The 19159-nt window shown below is 48.8% G+C and overlaps 2 protein-coding genes and 3 non-coding genes across 7 annotated transcripts in view; all 5 read right to left on the bottom strand.

Annotated features, from left to right (window-relative positions):
* Positions 1–943: 943 nt before the first annotated feature.
* Positions 944–3979, bottom strand: PPIE (peptidylprolyl isomerase E). Its single transcript, XM_041417438.1, has 10 exons — positions 3916–3979; positions 3741–3839; positions 3566–3609; positions 2962–2988; positions 2726–2807; positions 2530–2630; positions 2285–2408; positions 2010–2195; positions 1364–1506; positions 944–1270 (listed from the first exon to the last, which is right to left on the bottom strand). Exons 1-10 carry the CDS (start codon positions 3944–3946, stop codon positions 1202–1204), a joined length of 906 nt encoding a protein of 301 aa, XP_041273372.1. The 5' UTR covers positions 3947–3979; the 3' UTR covers positions 944–1201.
* A 1227-nt stretch (positions 3980–5206) lies between these two features.
* The window catches only part of PABPC4 (poly(A) binding protein cytoplasmic 4), a 14233-nt gene continuing 280 nt past the window's right edge, over positions 5207–19159 (bottom strand). For 2 of the 3 annotated variants that reach the window (XM_041417382.1, XM_041417381.1), the window contains exons 2-16: positions 18425–18991; positions 12823–13043; positions 12300–12415; positions 11336–11475; positions 11070–11164; positions 10340–10477; positions 9654–9749; positions 8926–9198; positions 8602–8689; positions 8167–8283; positions 7410–7537; positions 6747–6840; positions 6523–6653; positions 6345–6444; positions 5207–5559 (exon numbers count right to left, since the gene is read on the bottom strand). In XM_041417382.1, coding sequence (XP_041273316.1) covers positions 6358–6444; positions 6523–6653; positions 6747–6840; positions 7410–7537; positions 8167–8283; positions 8602–8689; positions 8926–9198; positions 9654–9749; positions 10340–10477; positions 11070–11164; positions 11336–11475; positions 12300–12415; positions 12823–13043; positions 18425–18617 — 1917 coding nt within the window. In that variant the 5' untranslated portion in view covers positions 18618–18991 and the 3' untranslated portion in view covers positions 5207–5559; positions 6345–6357. The remainder of the gene's footprint in view (positions 5560–6344; positions 6445–6522; positions 6654–6746; positions 6841–7409; positions 7538–8166; positions 8284–8601; positions 8690–8925; positions 9199–9653; positions 9750–10339; positions 10478–11069; positions 11165–11335; positions 11476–12299; positions 12416–12822; positions 13044–18424; positions 18992–19159) is intronic. The other variant, XM_041417383.1, reaches the window with a different exon arrangement.
* LOC121342954 lies at positions 7927–8059 on the bottom strand. Its single transcript, XR_005953623.1, has one exon. It is a non-coding gene; the product is annotated as a small nucleolar RNA SNORA55 (small nucleolar RNA).
* On the bottom strand, positions 9283–9410 carry LOC121342953. The gene has a single exon (XR_005953622.1). It is a non-coding gene; the product is annotated as a small nucleolar RNA SNORA55 (small nucleolar RNA).
* LOC121342955 lies at positions 9902–10037 on the bottom strand. Its single transcript, XR_005953624.1, has one exon. It is a non-coding gene; the product is annotated as a small nucleolar RNA SNORA55 (small nucleolar RNA).

Below are 19159 nucleotides of genomic sequence, written 5' to 3'. Positions count from 1 at the left end.
GTGCCTCCTGCAGAGAGAACAGCCAAGCCTTGCACTGACTCTGGACTCTTGGCTGCAGGTGCCTGACTTTAAAATGTGGGATTTAAACAAAAAGAAGGGAGCAAGGGAAGGGAAAGCTGGGCTGGTTTGTCTGTCAGGAATCACACCCTTGCACCTCACTTTGTCTCAGTTTTAGGACAATGCAGAACCCTCAACCACCCTAGGAGACCAGGCAGTGAAAAAAAGCAATCCTTATGGAAAAACAACACCACGACTTGTGAGGGGCTGGTCTGGGCAAACCCAAAATCCCCAATGGCACAAGCACTTCCAAACATCCCCAAAATCCCAACACCAGCCCCTCCTCTCCACCTCAGCAGCCTCATCCCTCCTGCCAATACCTGCACAAGCTCAGAACCAAACATCCCTTCCATAATCTCACTGGAAACCCAAAATCCATCGCTTCCCAGTCACCTCTAAGTGCAAAGCCAGGGCTGCCCACCACAGGAACTCTAAATCCACGTGGTTTATCCCACTCTGCAACCTGGAGGCTGGGAATCCCTTCCTACAGCCTCACCACTCTGGGTTTTTCTCTTTTTCATCATCCAAAGGGCTCCCTCATTTCCAGGGGTTCCCTGTCCTGTGTTTTCCAGCTCACACATCCCAGTGAATGCCCTTCCTCTGGTTTGGGGATGGAGCTGGGACAGTTGAGACACCAGCCAGGGACCTGCCTCCCTCTGCTGCTGGAAAAGGACACTACAAAGCCAAAAGCACCTCCAGGAGATGCTGCTGTGCAACAAACACGAGAGGTTCAGCTCTGCTCTTCTCTCCCTGGCACAGGTACCCTCCCCTGGAGTCAGGATTTAGGCACAGGATTAATGAAGAGGAGAGCAAATACAACAAAAAAAAAACATCTTTGCTCAAAGATCAGCCTCCCACAGAGGGAATTCAGCAGCCAGGCCCTCAGTATTTTCAAAACTAGGCTTTATTTTTACCAAACATAAATTTTTTTTCCAGAACACAGCAGCAGGACCAGCTCGGGCAGCTCAGGCTGGAAGCGATTTACCCCAGGAAGGATAAATCCTTCTCACAGGAACCTTGGTGGGGGAATTCCTATGGAAGCTGCAGGAGGGGCAGTGCTGGGGAGTCCCTGGGGTGTCCCATCCCTGCTGGTTCCTGTCCCTCCAGGCCAGGCTCCCCCATCCAGCCCCTCCAAGCACCGAGCTCACGCGCACTCCCCGCAGTCCGAGATGATCACCTTCTGCTTTGGCTTCCCATCTTTGGTGCCCTGAGCCTTGGAGAGAAGAGCAGCAGGAATTCCAGGGGTGACTCCTCAGGGCAGGAAGGAAGCGGGCTCTGCCCCCAGCTCCCCCCTGCCCTCACCTACCTCGATCTCCCTCACCACGTCCATGCCCTCCGTCACCTCGCCGAACACCACGTGCTTCCCGTCCAGCCAGTCTGTTTTGTCACAGGTGATGAAGAACTGGGAGCCGTTGGTGTTTGGGCCCGAGTTTGCCATGGACACCATCCCTGGGGTCAGAGAGGGCAGAGTGATGGCTGCTCCTTCAGCCCAGCCCCGCTCCCACGCCCCACAGAACGCTGCTGGATATCAAAATCCACAGAAACCACTGGAAATCAATTATGCCGAGAAACACTTGTGAGTGTGAAAGATGCTCAGCTATTTTTAGCTGCAGCATCAGCAAAGCTGTCTGCAAGATAAACCTGCTTGCTTGCTCCTGCCTTTCACAGCCACGCTGTGACATTCCTCGTTTAAAATCAAGCAGGAAAAGCAGCTTTGAAATTGTTTTTCCTTCATGTAATACTGTAAATGAAGTGGATGAGGAGGGAGTGATGCATTTGGTGAGATACAAGGGTCTGAACGTGGCAGAAAAATCTGGCCAATGTAGATGATAATAATTAGAATTAGAATTAGAACTGGAATTCAGGGCTGCTGCTATCAACATGGCTAAAACAGCCCTAGGTGACGCTGAGCCATTTTCTCTCCAGTCCATCTCTAAAGGAGATGGCTTTACCTGGCCCTGTGTGCTTGAGGATGAAGTTTTCATCATCAAACTTCTTCCCGTAGATGGATTTGCCGCCGGTGCCGTTGTGGTTGGTGAAGTCTCCGGCCTGGCACATGAACTGGGGGATGACGCGGTGGAAGCTGCTGCCTTTGAAGCCAAACCCTTTCTCGTGGGTGCAGAGGCAGCGGAAATTCTCTGCGTGCGGGGGGCACAAAGGGGAGCCAGGTGAGGGCTGTGCCCCCCCCCGGGGGTGCCCAGGAGGGGAGGCTGAGCCCTGTCCCCACCTGCAGTCATGGGCACCACGTCGGAGCGCAGCAGGATCCGCAGCCGCCCCGCGGGCTTGTTCCCGATCTTGATGTCCATGTAGACCTGGGGGTTGACCCGGGATTTCTTGGTGGGAGGCTCGTCCTGGGCAGGAAAAGAAAGGAAAAAAAAAAAAAAAAAAGCAAGTTGAGGTGATATTTCTCTGCTTTGCATCCTCATCCTGTGGGATAACGGGGATGCAGATGGCTCTGGTTGTTTTTCCTACCTCCTGTGCCTCTGCTTTGGGGGCCTCTGCTCCTCCCTCCTCCTTGTTCTCCTCCAAAGTCTTCCCTGAAAACTTCTTCAGCCACTCATCATCTGACCAGACTGTGGCCACAAAAGGAAAGGTCAGAGCACAGGAATTGACCCAAAGGGCCATGGAGCTCCGAGCATGGCCAGGGATGTTCTGCTCCCCAGCTCACCAGGCCTGGATGATCCTTCTTTAATCCTCATGGGTTTGGCCAGGTTCACTCGGATTGTCCTGCCAAAGAGCTCAGACTCGTTCTGCAGAGGGGAAAAAAGCACAGCAAAGCCCACCAAAAGGTATAAAACCACCGTGCCCCCCAAAGCCCTGCAGAGCTCAGAGGACAGAGCTTCTGCTCTCTCTGTAGCCCACAGCACCCAGGGCAGGGAGCAGGAGTGGGAGCAGGGTCCATACCATGTTGTCAATAGCTGCTGCTGCATCCTGCCAGAAAAAAATCAAAATAAAATCATTATTAACATTTATTCTCCAGGTCCAGCATAGCCTCTCATTATAAAGACAACTGCCAAGTTTTCCTAAACCCCATTTATCCCAGGGATGTATGAACTGATGGGTTTTGTAAAAGCCATATCCCAGCCCCATCCATGTGGGGTTTCCAAACCCCATGTGGGTCTCATCTTCCAAAAACTCACTAACCCCTTGCATTTAAGATGTTTTATTGCTGCCATGAGCTTTTGGGAGAGGAGAGATTTGTGTACAAAGCCCAGGACACACAATCAGTGGACAAATATATGACAGCCCATGAAACCAAGGAACTCAGCCAGGGATGGTGGCGGGGCAGCAATTTGGGTTGGAAACAGGAAAAATGGGAACTTCAGCCTTAGAGAAAATGGCAAAAGTGGGAATTTGAAAGAGCAGAACAACACCCGAATGTTATGGTGGGTAACCATTTCACAGATTTCTCCAGCAGGAAGAGGATCCATCCCAAAACCCCAGGGGGAACAAAAACCCCAAGGGGAGCAAAAACCCCAAATGGCTCAAGCACTTGCTGGTTCCTCACCTCTGCCAGCTCAAACTCCACGAAGGCGAATCCCCGGTGCTTTTCTGGAGGGAAGGAAGGAAGGACGGACAGAGGGGTCAGGGGCAGCACGGACACACCGGCCCCGGGGGGAAAGGGGGGGGTCCCCCACACCAAACCCGCATCCCGGGGATGCTCCAGCCCCTCGGGCACACACCGGTCTCGTAGTCCAGCGGGATCTGGATGTCGGTGATGTCTCCGAAGGGGATGAAGGCAGCGTGCAGCACCTTCTCGTCCACCTCCTCGGCCAGCCCGCCTGCGGGGCGGCCAGCGGTCACCGGGCACCGCCGGCGGCCCCGGCCCCTCGGGGCTGCCCCAGCCCGGCCACTCACCCACGTACAGCACCCTCTTGGTGGCCGCCATCGCGTCCCGGTGCCCCGGAACGGCTCGGCACGGCACGGCCCGCCCCGGAACGGCGGCAGCGCTCCGCCCTCGGCGGCTGGGGCATGGAGCGGAGAGCGCGTCCGGGCTTTGAGCGTCCATTCCAGCCCATCCCGGGCTTTGTGCGTCCATTCCAGCCCATCCCGGGCTTTGAGCGTCCCTTCCAGCCCATCCCGGGCTTTGTGCGTCCATTCCAGCCCGTCCCGGGCTTTGAGCGTCCCTTCCAGCCCATCCCAATCTTTGTGCAGCCCTTCCAGCCCGTCCCGGGCTTTGTGCATCCCTTCCCGGGCTTTGTGCAGCCCCTTCCAGCCCATCCCGGGCTTTGAGCGTCCCTTCCAGCCCATCCCGGGCTTTGAGCGTCCCTTCCAGCCCATCCCGGGCTTTGAGCGTCCCTTCCCGGGCTTTGAGCGTCCCTTCCAGCCCATCCCGGGCTTTGAGCGTCCCTTCCAGCCAGTCCCGGGCTTTGTGCGTCCATTCCAGCCCGTCCCGGGCTTTGAGCGTCCCTTCCAGCCCATCCCAATCTTTGTGCAGCCCTTCCAGCCCGTCCCGGGCTTTGTGCATCCCTTCCCGGGCTTTGAGCGTTCCTTTCCAGCCCATCCCGGACTTTGTGCAGCCCTTCCAGCCGGTCCCGGGCTTAGAGCTTTCCTTTCCAGCCCATCCCGGGCTCTGTGCAGCCCATCCCGGCGTTTGAGCATCCCTTCCAGCCCGTCCCGAGCTCTGTGCAGCCCTTCCAGCCCATCCCAGGTTTTCCCAAAGCCTCCGAGGCTCGGCGGGACGGGCGCGTTCAGCCCCAGGCTCAGCGAGGGGTTTGAGCTTTGACTGGGGGGGGATTGCACCCGGCTTAGTGCGTGCTCTGTGTTTGGCTGAATAATGGTTTTTAGTAAGTAAGTTTGCAAAGGATTTTCGACCTCAGTGCCAAAATTCGGCAGCCGTTGGAGTATAAAATAGCAGCGGGACCACTAAAAACCCAGCTGAAAACAGAAATGTAAACAAAGAGCAGCCCAAACGCTTGTAATCTTCACTTGAAAATGCCTCCCCAGCCCTTCTCAGATCACTGTTTACAGCCATCACCCCTTCAGACACTGCCCCAGGCATGACTTTAAATACTCATCATCCAAAATTAGCAAGCAGAATAAGTCAAAGCCCTGGTTAATGTATTCACCCCCCCAATAACTGCCCATCAGTTTAATTTCACAAAGCCACATTTATTCATCCAACAAAGAGAAATGATGACAAACACAGTGCAAGTTTATTCCTTTATTGATAAATGTTTCCCAAACTTTCCAAACTGGATTGTTTAATTAAACACAAACTCACAAAAATACTTCCAGCCTAAAATCCTCAACGTCCTCTTTAGAAGACACAGGGGGCAGCTCTGTTCTGGCAAAGGAAAAGCTTGCAAACCCCCCCAGCTTCTGGTTTTGGAAACCTCGAGCTTCAGAGTTGGCTTTTTAAATAAGATTTTTAAGATTAAATTACAAAATGCAATATAACTATGTGATACAATGCATGGCCTTGAGATCTGCAGGACAGTGAAGGATCTTCAAACATCTTGAGCTGATGTCTAGGAAGGGGCTATTTGGCTTCTTTGTATCCTAGAGGAGAAAAATTGAGAAGTTACTCACAGCATCCCTGCTCCAGGACAGGGAATATTCCAGCATTCCAAGGAATAAGGATTCCAATATAATTGGGAAGGTACAGAGAAGCTGCTCGTGGTGGTGAGATAATCAGAAATTGTTATTATCCACAAGACACTCAAATTCTTTGCTAGACCACCCAGTGAAAATAAGAGTTCTGCACCAGCTTGAGTTGTGACATCTGATCACAAACAGCAGCACAGGAAGTCCTGGAGATGGCAATTCCAGACAACTCCCAGAAAAATGGATCACAAAAGACAGGAAGAGGCATTCCAAGAATCAAAATCCTTATTCACAAATTAAACCAGAGCCAACCCCAAACACAGGTGACAACACTTGTGTGGACAGACCTATCCAGTGGAACATTTCCAACATTTATTATACCCTGAAGGCAGATGGTTTCCAGGATGAGGAATGGGCACTAAGAGCCTGTTTAGCCTCAATATGTGGTTATTTCCCAAACTAGCAGTTCCACAAGACTCATCCCCAGCCTGTCAGCTCCAAGGAACACCTCAGGGACTTCAACATCTTTAAATCCCTTAGATAAGCATCAGAATGAATATTTCTTAACTTCTACACAAGTATTCTGCTGGGAGAAACTACATTAGGAGCTTTTTGTTGTTGAAGAGTGGACTGCAGTCAGGTAAGTGCTGGTGACAAACCCACATGAATTGTTCACTAACAACTGTTTTATTTACTGATTCTGGAAGCTTTCCACTGAAGCTGAGGACTGAGACACTCACCAGTCATCCTGGTTCAAGAGGTAGCAGCAACCACACCCACTTTCTGGGCAGCTTCTTTCTTGGCTTGGTGAGCCTGCAGCACTGCCACAGCCTCCTCCACCTGGGGACACAAATCCAGTGAGATTTTCTCCCTGCTCAGAGGCCCCCTCTAGATAAAAAAAGGGACACAGCAGCTCACCTTGGAGCGGAGGGACTCTGGAGATTCCAGCATGTGCAGCAGCTCTGAGTTGTCAATCTCTAGCAGCATTCCTGTGATCTTCCCAGCCAGGCTGGGGTGCATAGCTTGGATCAGAGGGAACAAACGCTCTCCTGAGGGAGAAAAAGGAGTTCAGGTGGATGAGTTTGGGTCTTTGAAACCTGAGGGGATGAAAAATGATGGGTGAGCAGTGGGGTTTTACTCACCCAGCATCTGTTTCTGCTCCTGGGGAGGGGCAGCAGCCAGCATGGAAGCTGTCAGTGGCTCCTGGCCCTGCACATGCACTGCAGGCTGAGGTGCCTGAAAAAGGCAGACAAGGGTTCTGAAATAAGGATGAGGCTGATTGCTTCATATTGAGACACTTCTAAGATGTTCCCTCCTAAAACACAATCTTTGTCAAGCCTACAGAACACCTCAGCTTCAGAAAAGGGCAGGTAAGGTGCCCTTGGTTCACAAACACTCCCTGCAAGTCTTGAGCTCAAAACCCTGGAATGTCACACAGGAACACCACACATATCTTAAAAACCTGGATCAAACAACATGAGATGTTGAGAAAGCCAGGTGTAGATGGTGCTCCTTCTTTCAATGATACCCCAGTGAGAACTTGGTAAAGAGGAGAGAGACTTAAATGGTTTGAAAATGGGAACAAAGAACCAAGAAAAATATCCTTAGAGCCAGTCTGGCTACAAAAGGGCTTGTGAGTACAAGACAGATAAACCAACCAGGGTGCCCCTGGCAAAGGGACAACTGCCAGGTTTTTAAATTCCAAATTAACACTGTCTGGGTCATAAAAGGAGCTTGAAGTTTCTATAAAAATACTTCAGTTGCATGTGAAACTGCAGGGACTTCCCACCCAGCCCTGGTGGTACCTGCAGAGGCTGGACACCTGGGTGTGGGCTGCGGACACTTGAGGCATATTTGTAAGGAGGGACAGCCCTGGGAGCAGGGGCAGCTACAGGAGGACGGGGAGCCAAATTCTGTGCTGCTGTGCCAACACCTGCAAAGGAAGGAGAACACTGTGACAAACACCTGCAGCAACATGCTAACAAGTTGGGATGTCTGGTTTTAATTCAAACTATGCTCTTCACAGCAATACTTCTTTAGAAAGTGTAGCTGGCTGCTTCAGAAAAGGGGTGTTCTCCCTAGAACCACACCTGCAGCAACATGCTAACAAGTTGGGATGTCTGGTTTTAATTCAAACTATGCTCTTCACAGCAATACTTCTTTAGAAAGTGTAGCTGGCTGCTTCAGGAAGGAGGTGTTCTTCTCCCTAGAACCCATCCCTAGATTCCACACTTTTTGTTTTACAGCTGATCACTGGGGAAAAAAATGAATTTGGGTGCTCTCCTCCAAAAGCAAAACCTATAAGCTACAGAGATTTTTGGGTGGTGTTGCAGGGGTGTAGAGACAAGTCCCAAACCAGGGGAGAAGAACCCATCTGGATTTCCACTGCTGTGCTGTAGCACCGAGTGCCCCCAGACCCGCACCGCACAGCGAGGAACAGGAAAGCAGCAGGTGCTGGCTCTGCTCTTTGCAGACATCCCAGATCTAACTTGGGAGAAGTCAAGTTTCCACAGCATCCTCCTCCCTTCCCAGAGAAGGGGAAAAGCCCAGGAAGAGACTTACCAACTCTCTGGGCAGCAGCGGGGAGGCCCCGGGAGGCCGGAGCGTTGGCGGGGGCCAGGTGGCGCAGGGCGGGCCGGGGCCCCGACTGGCGCATGGCATTCGGCATTCCCTGGAAGCCTGAAGGATGCAAGGAACAGAAATCCTCAACAGGGAGCCAGCTGGCAGGGCAGGACAGTCAGCTACAGGGGTGGTATCAGAGAATCATGGAAAATGCTGCGTTGCAAGGGACACATAAGGATCAGAGTCCAGCTCCTGGCTCTGCACGGGATCATTCCCACAAAGGAAAGCATGAATTGTTCCTGTTGGGAAGTACAGCTTCCCAACAAAGGGCTCTACAAGCAAAAAGGGTTCTCCAAGCAAAAAGGGTTCTCCAAGCAAAAAGGGCTCTCCAAGCAAAAAGGGCTCTCCAAGCAAAAAGGGCTCTGGCACTCTCACCTTGAGGTCTCCCTCCTTGCTGCCATCGTGGGTTGGGTCTCATCTGTGTCATTTGGTTGGGTGCATAGTAAGTGGGTCTGCTCTGAGCCTGGAGGAAGATGAGATAAGCTCAGAGGCAACATCCAAGAGCATCACAAACATTGTTTACAACGTGTTTTGGCAGCCGTTGCCAGGACTCTACACTCAGGTCGGATTAAGAGAGCAGGCAGCTGGCAAGTCACAGAATTAACTCCACTGCTGCACCCCTCATTAGGAGTTGCTGCTTACAGGCATGAGAAAGGCTCAGTGAGATGACCACGGGTTAAAAACCCCACGGGAGCTCACCTGGGGCACAGCAGGCATGAAATAGCCGCCAGCAGCGGGCTGGAACTGGTTGATGATGGTGTTGGCAGGCAAGGCCCTCATGCCAGCGATGCGCTGCATGTACTGGTTGGTGAGATGGGCCTTCCTCTCCTCCTTCCTCTGGGCCAGTGCCACATAGAGGGGCTTGGAGCCCACGATGCGCCCGTTCATCTCCGTCACAGCTTTGGTGGCCTCCTCTGGAGAGGAAAAGCAGACAAAGCCAAACCCTTTGCTCCGTCCATCTTCCAGCATCACCTGCAGCAAAGATCAATTGCTAATGGAGTACCAGTACAAATGAGCTGAAGAATCTGTGGTTTTTTAAATTTTAGGTAGCACATAACTTGTTGCAGAGGTGTAGAGACAGGTTCTCATGAAGAGTCACCTGTCTGGATTTGCTCTGCGTTGCTGTCAGCACCATGTGTCCCCAGGCCCACACTGCACAGTAAGGAATGGGAAAGATTTGGTGCAGTCCTAAATGCACAGAGGAAAGTGTCATTTCATGCTTACCACCTCAAGCAAGCATGTTTGCCACTTCCTTCCTCCCCTTCTGGTAAGGGAATGAAGTTTTCAGTACAATCCCACTATTTAATAGCCAAGGTGTTTTCAGAATCACAACAGCCACAGGTTAAGAACAGCCCTTTAATCCCATGTCAGACAACAATTCCTTCTTCAGGCTTTAAAATCCAAGTAACTCCCAAATCCCACAGTACCTTGGCACTTGTTATTGACCCAAAAGGTGAGAACTCTTTCCTCAGTTTTTCATCATCTATAGTGTCATCTAGGTTTTTAATGTACAGGTTAACACCCTGGAAGGGAGAGAACAGCATGGCATTCACAACATTAAAAAAAAAAATCCTTAAGCACATCAACTGTTACCCATCTGCCAGAGCTGTAATTTATCTGAAAACTCTTAATTTAGCATCATGTTCCTTCCACACCACCCAAAGCTGAAGGTGATAAATGTTGCAAAGGCGTAGAGACAAGACCCACTGTGGTGAAAGGGAGCTTGTCTGGATTTCCTCTGCCTTCCTGTGGCATCATCACATGTCCCCAGTCCAGCACTGCACCTCAGGGAGTGGGGGAGTTTCAGATGCCACCTCTGACACAACCCAGTTCTGCCACAAATTACAGAGAGCAGTGCAGAGTTGTGCTGTCTCTTCCCATCCCTCCAGGGATCCCCATTTGAAAGTCAAGGAGACTTCATGCCTGTTGTCTCACATCCTCCTAAACACTTTCAGTACCAAGACTAAGCCCTCATGCCCCCTCTGCCACCAAATACCACAGAGACACCTCTGTGTTTTAAGCCAGGATATCTCACAGGACAATAACTGCTCTGGCAATTCCTTCAACAGACCAGAAATAGTGCTTAAATTGAGAAAAGAAACAGATTATTCACCTGGTACCTGCTGAGTCTCTCTTGTTTTAGCTGTTCAAACCTTCTTTTCAGCTCTGCCTGGCGCTCAGCCTTCTTCTGTGCTCTGCCCACAAAGAGCATTTTGCCATTGATGTCCTTCCCATTCATTTCTTCCACTGCCTGCACAGAGGGTTCAAGAGGAAACTCTCAGCTGCTGCAGCAGGACAGCCCCTGATCCTGTCAGAACAGGACTGCCCAGAGCTGTCACTGTGTCCCTGCCTGTCAGTCAATAAATCAGAGTTTGCATGTTACCTTTGCACTTTTCCTGTTAACAACAGGCTCATTAAGGACAAGCTGAAGTTATCACACAGATCAAGCTGACACACCACCAAGTGCTGAACTAACTTGGAATTTCATCCCCACCCTTTCTTGTAATTAAAACCACATTTTAACAAGCATTCTGCTTAGAAAAGACCGTTTTTGAGCAATGTTCTCACTCTAGGTGCCCTCCTCCTCCTTCAGCCCTGCACTGTAGTATTTCTTCAGCAATTAACATTCTTGATTATACCACTGTGTGGATCTAGGAAACTGGAGGGATGCCAAGTTACCCTTGAATGTCAAGTTATTAAGGTGCAAAAGGTTTCCAAGTTCCCACATCTAGAGGAGGTCATGCCCAAGGCAGAATTTTCTTCCATTTCAGAAACAGGCTCCCAAGATAAACCAAGTTTTTTCTTCCCTGAAGTTATCTAAGCAACATAAAAGTTGGTCATACCTTGTTGGCCTCTTCATGCTTTTCAAAGCTTACAAAGCCAAAGCCTTTGGATTTTCCAGTTGGGTCTGTCATCACTTTAACACTCAGAGTTTTACCTGTTACCAAGGGACAGGGTTAATAAAAAGTATTTCAAGATTATTAAGTTCCATGTAATAGCTCCTCATGTCCTCAGCCTTAAAGTGACCCAGGTAGGGACTACCCAGCAGCACTCAAACTACCACATTTCATGAAATTCACAGCCTCAATAAAAGTATTTCTGTATTTACCATATTTGCCAAAGAGCTCCTTTAGTCTTTCATCATCCATGTCATCCCCAAAGTTTTTAATATAGACATTGGTGAATTCCTTCGCCTTGGCTCCCAGCTCAGCCTCCCTCTCTTTACGAGACTTGAATCTCCCGACAAACCTGTAAGACAAAAAAAATGAAAATCCCAATAAACAGATCGGTTTCAAAGCAAAAAAAAATAATGTGTGACTTGCAGCGAGGCAAAAAAAAATGAGTGTGCAGTAGGAGCTGGGAATGGGGACAAGAAAGGGTGACAGCAGAGGACAACAAACAGGCCACAGACCAACCAGAAAAATCACCTGTGCTGTGGCTGGCCAAGGAGTCCCACAGAACCCACCCCAGCCTGTCACCATGATATTTTTATGAAAAATCCCTTCACCCAGGATTTTTCTCCTGAGAAGCCTCAGAGGAAAAGAAAAACAATAATTATCTGCTGCTGTGGAATGCAACAGGTGCATCTTTGATTGGTCCATGTGATTGTTTCTACTTACTGACCAATCGTGGTCCAGCTGTGTGGACTCTCTGAGCAGTCACAGGATTTTGTCATTGATTCCCTTCCTTTCCTTTCTAGCCTTCTGATGAATCCTTTCTCTCTATTCTTTTTAGTACAGCATTTTTAACATAATATATATCATGATATAATAAATCAGCCTTCTGAAACATGGAGTCAAGATTCTCATCTCTTCCCTCGTCCTGGAACCTTCGAACACAACAATACCAGCCCGCAGAGAGGCGGCAAATCAAGGCTCGCTCAGGGAAACCCACCAGTCCTGGAATGGAGGGGTAGCAGGCCATGGCTTGGGCAGGGTCACTCACCAGCCCTGGAGTGGAGAGGTAGCAGGCCAAGGCTTGGGCCAGGAGAACCAGTGCCTTGTGTGTCCCTGTTAATACCGAGATGCATCCCGGAGCATGTGAGCGCTGCTGCTGCCGCCTGTGACACTCACACTTTGCGGTCGTTGAGCAGCATGCCGTTCATCTTCTCGATGGCCCTATCTGCAGCATCCTGGGTCTCAAAGTGCACAAAGGCGTAGCCCTTAGAGCCATTCTCATCACACACCACCTGCAGGAGAGGGAGCAAAGGCAGCTGTCAGCGACCCTCCTCTGCCACGGGCCAGCGGGTGAAAATGTGTCACTGCCAAGGGTCAGCACCCGGCAGTTCCTGCCAAGGGTCAGCACCACCTGAGTGTCAGATTCCTGCACTTGATGAGCAAATCTGATGTAATTTCAGTTTTTGGTCAACTCTGCCTTTCAGAGATTTTGTTTTTAACACCAAGGTCAGAGGTCTGACCTCTGTAGGCACTGTTCATCTAAAGAGTTGGACTTGATGAGCCTTGTGTGTCCCAACTCAGAATATTCTGTAATTCTGCTCCTTACACTTGACAAGGAGTGTCCCTTTCACCACCTACACTCAAATCTCTGATCACGTCCCCACCCTAGAAGAACTGGACAATGTAAATCACATCTCACCTTGCAGGACAAAATGTTTCCAAAGGCTGAGAATGTGTCGTAAAGTGCCTTGTTATCAATGGATTTGTCCAGGTTCTTGATGAAGACATTCCCAACCCCTGACTTCCTCAGGGAAGGGTCCCTCTGAGACCACATGATGCGAATGGGTTTCCCTTTGATCACATCAAAATTCATGGTATCAAGAGCTCGCTCAGCTGCAAGAGATGCCAAGAACAGATTTTCTGTGGTTGGTTAGAAAATAAAGGTTTCCAGTGGGTGGGTGATTCTTTTCTCTGAATTTTACTCAGCTCATGGAGACATTTGGGGTATTATCAGAGGTGATCAATGACTTTTAACTCAATGTTTCAAGGGAGGTCTTTGCAGCACAGTCACTAAGTATATAAAAGGTTTCACAGACTTTAAATTTACATTATAGCAATATATTCACCACCCCAGCAAAACTGATATCAAAATGCCTGGTTTATTAGCCATATTCTGAATTATTATGAAGGTAAATTACTCCACACAGAAAAGGAAAATAAAAAGAGGAAACTGGTAAAAAAAATGAAGTAAAAAGAGTGACTGTGTGGCTGTTTTGCTTTTCATGAAGTTCACATCTCCCCATCCTCATTTCTATTCAGAGAGAAGGATCATCTCCCTGTCAGGTCAGGGAAAATGTGCACGAACACATGGCTGGCTGTGAGGACATGAGTCAGCCTCTACATAACTTATGTGGCCAAAAAACGACTCCCAGGTTGCTCAAGCTAAAGATGACAAAAGAGCTGAGAAAATTCTGGGGGGAAAAAAGTCTGTACACCCCATCTGATTAACAGGGAAGTGTTTATCTAAGCCCTCAAACGCAGCACTGTCATTGTAAGCTGCACTGAAACCCCCCTCCACGAGGCTATTTCTGCTGCCTACTGGGGTATTAAAAGGATCATTACGTACACACATCAGGATCTTGTTCATAAAATTGAGATGCTTGCACTGTTCTGTGCCAGAAAAACACTCCCAGCATGGAGCAAGCACAGAAGAAAGAAAGAGTCTTAATTCTCAGCATGGAGCAGGCAAAGAGATGGAAAGACATGTATTAAAATCAAGGAAAATTAACAGGGCAGAACCCAAGTTTTCCAAATTTGTTTGGCTCAGTTCTCCCAGGCCACCTTCACCCTGTGGTATTTGCTGATTAGATTTTAGGAGCAGAAAATTCAAGGAAAAAAAAAAAACAATCTGAACACTTTGCACGTGACTTGGCTCGTGCAGCCTGATTAACTACTCAGCATGTCCCAAAAGTACCTCCAGGAATTCCAGTGGAATACTGCCCACCAAACCTGCACTCCCTAACCCCCAATGCCAGCCTCCACCACTGCATGGAAGTTTCTCAGAATTTTTCATGTGCTTTAAAACGTGGTTTTTTTGTTCTTGCTGCTTTTTAATTTAAAGTGGGACCATCACTGTTCTCCCCACACACAAATCCAGCTGGAAACAAGCTCTGCTTGAAAAAAAATATATAATTTAAGGACTCCAACAGCTCTGCTCAGACCAAGGTGTTAAATGCAATTAACTGCCAGGCTAAAATGATTCCTCAGCTGCTGCTCCAAGTCCATGCAAGCCAGGTTCTTCCTGCAGTCCTTTCCTGGTGTAGGCAGCTCAGCAGGCACCCGAGGTGCAGCTCGTCAAATTTGGCAGTGTTTATTTATAGCAGGCAGAGGTCCTGCAGAAGCATGTGCTGGCAAGGGCACAAACTGGCTGGATAATACCATTTGCAGCAGGAACAGGCTCCTGCTGGAAGGTGACAGCAGATCAAGCAGTGGCTGTAATCAGGGGGAGCACGAAGGCTCCACAGCCAGCACCCAGCTCCAGAGAAGTTGGAAGTTCCTCCTGGCTCTCCCAAGCTCCCTGAGCAGATACTATTGCACTGCTCTTTCAACAGGTTGCTACTGTTCCACTCTATTATTACACCCAGACGCTTCTGGTGAGCAGTGAAAGCCCTACAAGGATTCCCCAAGGGATCTGTGCCACACCCACAGGTGGAGATGCAACCCCTCTACACCAGGACCTCAGAAAACCCGTAAAGGATCTGCAAGAGTTCTGTGAATGACTCACACCAAGCACATCTGATTCACTTCCTTCATCTGAGCAAACACCTTCTCATTTTCTTCTATTTAAGCCACAAAGCTTCAGCCATTTCAGTTCCTGTATCTGTTTCTCTCCCACTGGTTCCTGTCATCCTTCCAGCAGACTCAACTGCAGCTCATACAGAACATAAAACACACCCACAGTCCCTTTCAGGCTGGCTTTTCATTCCCTTTCTGGACAGAGAAAGCACCTGAACACTCACTGCAGTTTGCCTCAGGCCTCAAGAGCAATTAACCTCCCCTGTAAATGCAGAGTTACACAATGCTGGAATTAGTGGCTGTGGTTGATCACCATGAAGATCAATAACCAACCTCACATCCCAAGATTCACCCAGGAGAAACTCCACACAAGGAGTTTTGTTCTCCCCAAACCTCCAGGCTCTCACTTAGGTCACTGAGCAAAAGAGTCCTGACAAGGAAAGCACACAGAGCAAATTCAGCCACTTATTTTTTTTTTAAAAAAGAGATGGTGCATATTCAAAAGAATTAAATTCCTCAGTCACTGAGGTTACAACAAAATGCTGCTGCAAGGAAGCTTGTGGCAGTACCAACTCTTCCCTTTTAACTCCACAATTTGCCTTACACAGCTCCTCCTTTACACTGTCTTCAAGGAGGAGAACAAACAAGTTTATCTATACTTTCCTACACAAACACATCTATTTCCAGCCCTGGGATCCTCCTTAGCTTGGGAAACATTCTGTTTGTTCTACACTTTCAGAACACCTTATCTCTGCAGCCAAACTGAAGTTTCTCAGCTTCATTACCTTGAGCTGTCTTTTTGTGACTGTCAATGTTCAGAATTCAATTGCATGGAACACAAGAAAGGAGAAATTCAGCTTGTTTGTTGAGTTTGTTTTCTTTCCCTTCTGCACAGTCAAAAAGAATAAATATTAACAACCACTGCTGAGCCTGAACTAGCCAGAACTTTGAAGTGTTTCCTTACCCTGCCTATCACAGGATGACAGGCTCAGAACTCAGCATTCCCTGGTTACTACAGCAAGGACCTGCAATCAAAACCAGCAGAGCTCATTTTCCCTAAAAATAACCTCTCTGCAGCCTGTTAGACAATGCCTGTCCAGCATCACTCCAGCACCTAAAAAACTGTAAAGAAAAACACAAGTTCTGGCCCAGTTTGGACACAGGAACCTGGAAGTGCAGAACATGCTTAAGATGTGACAGTGAGCTCCTTGTGGTCCTGAAATGGGGAAGAGTTCTGGCTGCTTGATTTGCTCTGTGGACACAGGGGCAGAGTCCTGCTTTAGAACACACCAAAATAAAGTCAAAACATTGCTTTCTTCAGATTTACAAAGCCCCCACCCTTCTACAGAAGATGCCAGGGAAATGCAAACTATCATTTATCAACCTTTTTAACAACTTTTTAACACCTACTACCAGTTCAAACATACCACGTGTCCACAAGAAGTCTGCAGAGCACAAAACCTCCTGATTACTGTAAGCACCTACTCTCAACCATAAATCCAACCAGATTCCTCCTGTGCTCCTCTCAGCTTTTCTCAGATTTAGTGGGATGAAGCCAAGTGCATTTCTGATTATGCATTCCTGGAAGAAAACACAGAATCCCTCCTCCTCTCAGGAAGCCTCATGCAGGCAAGTGCCACCTTGAGAACAGTCCAAATTTCTGCATTTTACAACAAGAATTAGATTCTTTATAGTCAAGTTTGTTTCGGAGAGACCACAACCCTCTTCCAAACTATCTGCCCTGCTGCATTACATGGAGGGCAGCAGCTGGGTTTTTTATTTATGCAGGGTGACACATGCTGCAGTTTGACAGCAGAAATTCAAGAATTCACATCTCTTCATGAGGGCAGGAGGAGTTTGACAATTTCCCTGTCCCAATATTCACTCAATCATTAGGTTTAAACCACTTGACCTTCTAAGACCTACCAGTAACAAGACACCACCTACTTGCTCCAAGTATCACTTCAAGCCCAGGAGCTTCCTAAAATGTCTGCTGCCTCCCCAGCAGCCCAGAATGGTGCAACCTCCCCCTAAATTCCTGCCTATTTATTACCATAAAAGATTACCTTGGAACATATTGGGAAGGCCCCCATTTGTACGAGGTGCAGAATGCTTCTGCTAAAGCATGTGGGACCAGCCACTGATCCCTTCTGAGATCACTCTTCTCTGCTTTGAGAGAGCTTCATCTACACTTCTGCAGCCCATCTCTCCAAAATTTATCTAATCCATGCTGGAGTTCCTTCCTGGCTTTGTTTCTGCTGCTTGTTTTTATGTCTCTGATCCTGTAAAATGAGATCAGAGCCTAAGGAAGGCAGGTGAGCTGGGATAAATTTGTTCAGGACATAAATGTACCAAGGTGCTTTAATAAGAGGCACTCAGGGCAGGGTAGGACCATACTCAGAGGCTCTCAGGTTCCTTCCTTCTTTCTGAGAATCTTTAAAACACAAATACACTGCCCAAAAACAAAAGCTTTTTTTGTGCCATGAATGAGAAATGATGCAGTGGGGTGCAAGTCAGCTTTTAATCAGCATGACAAGGGAAAGGATCAAAAGTGCTCGGTCAGATCAGTCCAAGGAAATGGCATCACAAGGAACTGCCCTGGGAGATGATGGAAGCTCTGCAAAAATGTAAAGTAAAGTTTACTTGTTGCTGAAATCTGTGCTGTGGTAAACTGATTCTGAACTCGAGGGAAAAGATCACTCTTATCTCTACTTGGATGCCTCTATCACACAGAGATGCTGTTAAACCCCAGCACGGAGCAAGAAACTTGCAGCAGTCAGCAGGCAGAGCTCTGAAAACTGGGGCAGAAAACGCTGACCCATTTTCCTTCCAGAAAAGACGTGTTCCAAAATGACCTCTCCTGTCCCATCTTTCATGTGCTGCTTCAGCTCTGCAACACCTGGCTTTGAGCAGGAAACAAAAGTGTGAAAACAAAGAGAGTCTGGCAAGAGCAAAGCAAACGTGGCTTCTGCACATGAGACAACCTGGTTCTCCACACATTGAGCAAAGCGTTTTGTTTCACTTTAAAGCAAGAACGCCACTTCCCCAACTGGGAGGCACATCCAGCTGCCTGAACAACAGGAAATATTAAATGTATTAAAGTGGGAGCGTGTGGAGCAGCCACAGATCAGTCACTTAACTGAGCACTCAGCCTACTCTGAGCTTTCTCTGCTAGGACTGGCTGCACAAATCCCCACAGAAACAGCCCCAAAACTACCCCAGAATGAAGGGAAACACCACGGGGGATTATTTTCTCATGAGAGGAAAAAACCACAAATCTCTGAAATTTACTATCAGTGCAAGAAACAAGCCTGTCTAAAATTAGAGATGTTAGTAAGAAGCGCATTTTGCAGACACCAAGAAGTAAAAAAATATTCCAGCTGCAATCACCAGGAAGGGACGACTCGCCCTGTAACGTTGTGACGGGCAACACGTGAATCAGCGAGGGAAAAAGAGCAAAAATGAGGAGGGGGAAAACTACGGATGTGGCTGCAATTGTCACTTACCATCTGCGGGCTGCTGGAAGTTGACGTAGGCGTAGCCCAGGGAGCGGCGGGTGATCATATCCCTGCAGACCCGAATGGACAGCACGGGGCCAGCCGGGCTGAACTTCTCATAGAGCATGGCCTCGGTGATATCGGGGTGCAGGTCCCCCACGTACAGCGAGGCCATGGGGTAACTGCTGGCGGCCGTGTTCATCTTCCCCTCGGCGCCCTCAACCTCTGGGGTTTTGCACTCGGGGGGGGGGGGGTCTCAAATCAAGCTTCTTATAAATATTAATTCTGGGGGAACACTCAAACTCTTAATTAAAGCCTAAACTGCGGCGGGCAGAAGCTTGGGGCAAGGGGGGCTGGCACCAGGACAGAGCAGCTGAGAGGGTTGTGCAAGCTTGAAAAAAATCAGCAAAAACACCCCAAAGTTAAGCCTCCTGGAGAGCAGGGATGGGATAAGACGCCGAAATTCATACGCCAGCTCCCGAGCGCTTTAAGGCAAAAACCTCCTAAAACCCCAACGTCTCTTATCTTTCGCTTCGATTTAGCCCAGATTCTGCACAGCGGCGGCCCGTTGATTTTCTGAGGAAACAAAAAAAAAAAACCAAAATAAACAAATAAAGCTCTAATAAAACTATCTCTTTTAAACCTGGCTCGGCTAGATAGCCTAAAGGTATTATAAATAAACCAGCGCGGCCGCGGCGGCGCGGCACGCGGCGGCCCCTGAGGGCGGCCGGGCGGGCAGGGCGC

Source organism: Onychostruthus taczanowskii, unplaced genomic scaffold (assembly GCF_017590055.1).
Source record: "Onychostruthus taczanowskii isolate IOZ18803 unplaced genomic scaffold, ASM1759005v1 scaffold56, whole genome shotgun sequence".
Classification (NCBI taxonomy): domain Eukaryota; kingdom Metazoa; phylum Chordata; class Aves; order Passeriformes; family Passeridae; genus Onychostruthus; species Onychostruthus taczanowskii.
The sequence above is the reverse complement of the archived record's forward strand: the minus strand, read 5'-3'. Positions and strand labels throughout refer to the sequence as shown.